The sequence below is a fragment of the Salvia miltiorrhiza genome, chromosome 8, assembly GCF_028751815.1.
Source record: "Salvia miltiorrhiza cultivar Shanhuang (shh) chromosome 8, IMPLAD_Smil_shh, whole genome shotgun sequence".
NCBI classification, from domain to species: Eukaryota; Viridiplantae; Streptophyta; class Magnoliopsida; order Lamiales; family Lamiaceae; genus Salvia; species Salvia miltiorrhiza.
In genome coordinates, this window is record NC_080394.1 from 38303303 (window position 1) to 38310144 (window position 6842).

Sequence of the window (6842 nt, forward strand, 5' to 3'; positions counted from 1 at the left end):
TTCCTTTAATCCCTTCGGCCTTCCTTTTCCTATTTCCCTTCGTCTTCATGAGTCTCCCGTCTCCGCCTCCCGCCTGCTGTTCCAGGGACCAGAATCTCCGACCTCCCACCCAGCGCCCCTCGCCCGCCCGCCGTTGCCGTTTCCGCGACGGCGCGACCCTCTCCAGTCGCCCCCAGGTCCGAGACCCTTGCTCAGTCGCCCAGCCGTTCCCGTCGTTCCGCCGCCGCCTACGACTTCGCCCCGCAGCAGCCGCACCGCCTCCGAGCTCCAACAGGCGCTGCTGCTTCTTCTTCTTCCTCTTTTTTTTTAAATAAACAGATATGCTTTTTTGTACAAAATGGAGAATTGCTACAGATCTGAAAGTTGCTACGACTTAGAGTTTGAGAATTGAGCAAAAAAAATGAAATTATGGACATATCTGAAAGTTGCTACAGATCGAGTAATTTAGGGTACCCGAATACCCGATTCGGGTACCCGAGTCGGGTATTAGGGTACCCGATTTTAATTTCGGGGTCGGGTATAGGGTTTAGGGGATTTTCGGGTTCGGGTACCCGATTTTTTCGGGTAGGGTACCCGAACCCGACCCGATTCCCAGCCCTACTCGCTATGATCCCGGACCTTTTAGCCACCGACGGATCCATTTCTCCCATGACACTTGCCTTGAGGACGTAACTCAGACAAGTTGAATTGACCTCGGGACGCTACCCAGGAAAGCCTTATATGATACATGCTCCGGAACACATCCAGCCAAACACCCTTATAACGCCTCTTACATGAATTAGTGCCTGATGGAGATCAACCCACCAAAACAACTAACAAGTAAACACAATTCTCAAATAATGTGTTAGGCCATAAGAGAACCTCGATCGATCCATGAATTGCGAGCCTTAAACAGAGTAGAGTGCACATAAACATTTATTGGATAAACAATTTGCATTTCATTAAAACATTTTAGAGCTTGATAACTCAATCATACTTTATACATTTGGAAAGTAAGCCCACTTGGTTAGACAAAGCCTGCAGTTTAATCTTAACTTTGAATTGGAATAGCAGCGCTAGTCCTCACGATCCACAAAGTCTATAAGAAATATATAATCTTAATAGGTCTTCTGGATCTAATCTTAAGTCATGGTGAAAGTACTTAACATTCTATGATTCATCACGCCGGGTTTCAAAATTTAATAAATAAATAATTGAAAACTAACTCTTGAGTCAAGGATACCAACAATACCGTTACTCGATTTTTCTTAAATAATTGGATTTACAATTTAAAATCATTTAAATCATAAATATTTTTATTGCATGATACAAATGCAATGTCATGTCAGGCTTAGCATATGATAAGTAACTACTTAAAATATGCACTTCATAATAATATTAATATTATTATGCAAATTACCTTTAAAATAATTAATCAAACTAATTATAAGCCTAATTAATAAAATCTGCACAGTCCATGTTAAATAAATAACAAAGTGGTCCAATGCTTTTAATAAAAAGGGGGATCCAAATTTTATAAAAAGAATCGGCCCAGCTACTATTACCAACCCCAGCCCAATCATTAAAATAAAAGAACATTGGGCCAACTAAATTAAAAAGAAAACGACCCAATTCAAATTAAATAAAGAAACGCAGCCCAATTTCCCTTAGAAATCGGCCCAAAGGCCCACTCTCATTCCCCTTCATCTCCTGTCTTAAAACACACACACAACACACACAAACACACGCACACAGACGCAGCGCACAGCCCCTCCCCGTTCTTCTTCTCCGGCGGTAGCAGGCGCTGGCCGCTGCCCCATCTTCCCTCATCTCCCTCGTCCCTTACCCACGGAGTCCACACACATACCCGAGAACTCACCCAGCTACTCCCTCCCCTGTCCCCTCTATTCTCAGCGGCGGATAGCACCGCCGCCGCCTTTCTTTGTCCTGCAGCGACCGCAGAAGGCACGGCCGCTGCCCTCTCATTCGATCTCCGGCGACGACTGCTATCAAGCCACCGCCTCCGTGCCCTAGCCCTAATTTCCTCCTAAATTCATCTCTCTCTCTCTCTCTCACCACTCAGCCCTAGATCCCCGAAATCCAGAACCACCCTCGATTCCCGGCGACTGCACGACCGAAAGGGCGCCGCCGCCGCCGCCGAGCTCAGCTAAAGCCCCAAATTTTCCGCCTGCCTCCTCCTTTCTCTCTGCGCGCCGGACGGACAGCAGCAAAGAGCCGCCGCCGACCGCAGCATCCCTCCCTTTCTTGGCCGAACAGTAGCAGCTCCCGCCACCACCGTCGCCACACTCACGACAGAGACAACATCACCGGCCCTCAATTCACACAACAAATCAAGCCAAGAGTTCTACTTTGCTTTTCAAATTTCTGTTCTTATTACCCAATCAAAAATCTTATTCATTTGAAAATACAGTCTCTAGACATTGGGTATCCCTTTTTGATTTGTTGCTTAACAAATATACGTGAATGACTCAGTGTGATATATACACATCTATATACTAACATGATGAAAATGGATGTATGCGTGTGCTTCTTTGCTTCTAATCTCAATTAAAACTCAAGAAGTTAACATAACTAAATGAGTTGAAGATAGAAACCTTTTTGAAAGATTTCAGCTGGATTGTTGCTTGGATTTGGTGTAGGCTTGAATTAGTTTGGCTGCTGAGACTCTCCAACTGGGGCTCTTTCTTGCGAGAGGAAAAAAAACATTTAAGTGTAACACACAATATAACATAACACACAATAAACAACACGTTTAAATTTCAATTCAAAGGCCTAAATTTTGCTCTTGAACTTGAAGTAAGAGCGGGCACAGTCGACGTGTGTGCATAGTAGCATGACACAAGCTGCATTTCTTGGGGGCACGAAGTCTACTGCTACAAGGCTCGTCTTCCGCAGTGCTTGTTTGTTGTCTCTATAGGTCCTTCACATCGGCTCATCCTTGGACGTCCGGACTGTCGACCCAAAATTGGTGGAAGAACTCTCATAGCAGCAACATATTGTGGAACAGTCCAAAATTCCTTAGAAGGGACTGAGTTTACTCGATTCGAATGAGTTCGTATCAATGTCTCCATCTTGTAGTAACCATGCACATAATCGGAGATGGCACTACCTTTACAACTATATAAATAAATTAAACATGTAAGCTAATAATTTGGGAATGTTTAGAAATAATACTAAGTTAAGTACATACCGTATTGTTGCAATAGCATGGGAACAAGGTAACAAGTTCATGTTCCACTCTTGGCACTTACAGAATCAAGGTCAACCATGATAGTGGATCTGCCATCCTTGACTTTATACACCGACTCTGATGTGGGCACAACATCATACCTACGTGCTTTCTCCATTTCCTCCGTTAGTTTTCTATGTGCTTCTGGAGTGATATCTTGTTGAATAGACTTTGCAGCTTCGTGTCTTTCGTCAAACCATTTTTCGATAACCATCCGGATCCCCTCAATCAATAAACAAATCGGGAGACGTCTAGCCCACAACAATCTACCGTTAAATGACTCAGCAGCATTCGATGTCAAACAACTATACCGGCGGACAGGGCACTTTGATTGGGCCCACTTTTCAAGACCAACTGTCATCAATTTCTGATAGGCCTCAAATTTGGCTTCTCTAATATTCTCCATTGCTGAATTGAAGACAGAGCCTAGGGGTGAGCAAAAAATCCGAAACCGAATATCCGAACCGATCCAAACCGAAATTTTAAAATATGGTTCGGTTTTTTCGGTTTTTCGGTTCGGTTTGGTTTTTTTTTCATAAAATTTCGGTTTTTCGGTTCGGTTCGGTTCGGATTTTTTAAAACCGAACAAAACCGAAAAACCGAATTATATTTATAATATATTTATAATATATATAAAAATATATGTTATAATATTTTAATTATAATTTTATAATATCTAACTTCTAATATTTTTTTAATTTTATAGTTTTTTTTTGGAATTTTCGGTTTTTTTTCGAAAATTTCGGTTTTTTCTCGAAAATTTCGGTTTTCTTCGGATTAATTCGGTTTTTCGGTTCGGTTCGGTTTTAATTATAAAAATTTCGGTTAATTCGGTTCGGTTTGTTCGGTTAATTCGATTCGGTTCGGTTTTTTTTTTAAAACCGAACTAAAATATGGTTTGGTTTGGTTTTAGCAAAAACCGAACCATATAACCGAATGCTCACCCCTAACAGAGCCTCGGTATGCATAAGCTGCTCGTTGGTATAGTTTCACAATCGGTTTACCGTAACGAGTTATTTTTTTAGGAGGCCTCAATTTCCGTGACAGCATTGGAAATACTAACGTGGGCATCCGAAACTATCAATGTGTGCATCACTACTCAAAACACTTTTAACAATTCTACTACTTCGAGATCTCGATAAGTAATAGAGTGTGTATAATGTGCTCATTGAATTTCCCATCAATATGTAATTGATATTTTCTGTCAAGCTCGCAATAGTTCTATTGTTGGTCGGAATGTAGGCGAGTGATTCACTTCCACCATTGTAGGTGCAGTCGTTCCACTCTCTCCCAAATCTAATAATAATGCTTTGCCACTGGTCCATCTATAAAAAAAATTATGCTTCAAGTCGCACTTACGTAGATTTGACATGTAATACATACATATGGTCATTTTAATATTGAATATATAAAAAATAAAGGTCAATAAAATAGAAGGATGAAGAAAAACAAATCATGATCCAATTTTTTCTTTCTACGAGATAATTTATTTCTTAATACAAGATGCCAAAAAAAAAAATTGAAACATAAAAGTAGAGACACAAACTTATGTTTGTGAGAAATGGCCATTACATCCGTCTATTTTTTTTATGGGCACTTCAATCCAAATTTAAATAGTAAATTTCACATAAGTAATATCTACAATTTCATTGAAGCTTTATCTCATCAAGCTTATACTTACACTACAACCTCAATGAGACATAATAATCTTCACCTAATAAGTACATAATTAAATCGAAACATAACAAATTTGAAATTGAAATTGAAATTAAAGCATTAATATATTGTAATGCATTCATAATTAAATTTACGTCACCTGATTGATTGCAGTGTAGTTGTTGGCTCAAATACTTCCACTTGAGGTTGAACTGATCGACAAATGCATATTATAATGTAGTGCTGAACTTATAGAATTGAATGAGAGAGTATTCCAAATGCAATTTTTTGCATCGTTACATAAATGTGCTAGACTGCTTTATTTTTTTACCTCGTGTGACTATCTTCACCAATTCAATATCACACTCATTACATAAAGGAAGGACTACATGAATGAAAAGAAATTCACTCACGTGAATGCCTAAGAGCTTATTCACCTAAGAGCTAAAAAGCTGCATTCATATCAATTCAACTTCAAAAATGAAAATTTGTACTTTATCAATTTTATTATATTATTTCAATTAAGAATAATTTAAATTCAAATCAAGTACACAAATTCAACTATAAAAAATCAATTCTAATAATTTCATGATAACAATTTTTTTTAAATAGCATAAATATCAATTATGTTTCATCCACGGAAAAAAAAAAGTGAATTGCATTTGATTGTTGAATGATTTCACGACTACAATACAAAAACTAAAAAAAATAAATAATTTAAAACATAGAAAAAAACATAGGGGCTGATATGGGGTGATACGTTTAAATAATTTAAACAACATAAAAAACATAGAAAAAAACATTAAAAAAAATTAATTAAATACTTTTAAAAACATAATCATTTTTCTGACATCGTTTGTACCTTGTGACTCAAACATCTAATCTTTCGATGACTCACTAGTTAAATTATTATTTAAATAAAAGTGGGTATAGAGTGAACTTTTTATAAGAAGTGGATATAAGCCATACATAATTTTAAGGGTTAATTGCATCAAAATACCTGACCTTTTCCCAAAATTTGGTTTTTTGACAAACTTTTTAATTGTAGCAAAATTTTTAGCTACGTTTCAATTTATTGCAATGTCCGTCCCGCGTATATTTTTGGTCAAATCCATGCTGAGGTGGACCTCCGTAAAGCTTAGGTGGCATGTCGTGCCGGGTATGAAACATTATCTTCTCAAATCTGTTGCAATAAATTGAAACGTAGCTAAAATAAATTGGCCGGAAATGAATGGATTTGGCCGGAAATATACGTGGGACGAACATTGCAATAAATTGAAACGTAGCTAAAATTTTTGCTACAATTAAAAAGTTTGTCAAAAAACCAAAATTTGGGAAAAGGTCAGGTATTTTGATGCAATTAACCCTAATTTTAATGAAATGGGTAGTCCAACGCTTCCCTCAATAAATATACCTGGTGTAAATGCTCAAACACTTAATGTAAATAAACTACTCCCTCCGTCCCGTTTCAAATGTTTCCTTTCTTTTGGATACGAAAATTAAGAAATGTGTATAAAGTAAATAAAGTGAGTTGGTGAAAATTGTTTAAATATTAAGTATAGAGAGAGTGTGTATTGTCAAAAAAGGAAATGAGACATTTGGAGTGACACACCCAAAGTAAAAAATGAGACATTTGGAGTGGGACGGAGGGAGCATATGCAATACATATCAATTTAAATAACTAAATTTACAAAAGCTTTGCAAATAAATTGTTGGAATTAAAATAATTTCATTTCTTTTATTCGGCGTGAATCGTCCTGATTTCTAAGTTCAAAATAATTATAAACTTAGTTAGGGAAAAGCGGAGAATTACAATAGGAGACTCCAAAAAAATTATGGTTTTGATACCATTTTTAATGAGAGAGTGAGGTTTGTAATTATAAGAAAACATGTTCACCAAGATAATTTATTAAAATTTTACACATAAATTCGAAAGTGTACTTTTTTATACACATAA

At 37.4% G+C, this 6842-nt stretch overlaps 1 protein-coding gene across 1 annotated transcript; it reads right to left on the bottom strand.

Annotated features, from left to right (window-relative positions):
• Nucleotides 1-3227: 3227 nt before the first annotated feature.
• On the bottom strand, nt 3228-3635 carry LOC130998447 (uncharacterized). Its single transcript, XM_057923862.1, has one exon. The coding sequence runs from the start codon at nt 3633-3635 to the stop codon at nt 3228-3230; it is 408 nt and encodes a 135-aa protein (XP_057779845.1).
• Between the last annotated feature and the right edge of the window lie 3207 nt (nt 3636-6842).

What these genes read in the sequence shown, in the direction of transcription:
- LOC130998447 (XM_057923862.1), bottom strand. Translation starts at nt 3,635, where the DNA reads ATGGAGAATATTAGAGAAGCCAAATTTGAGGCCTATCAGAAATTGATG.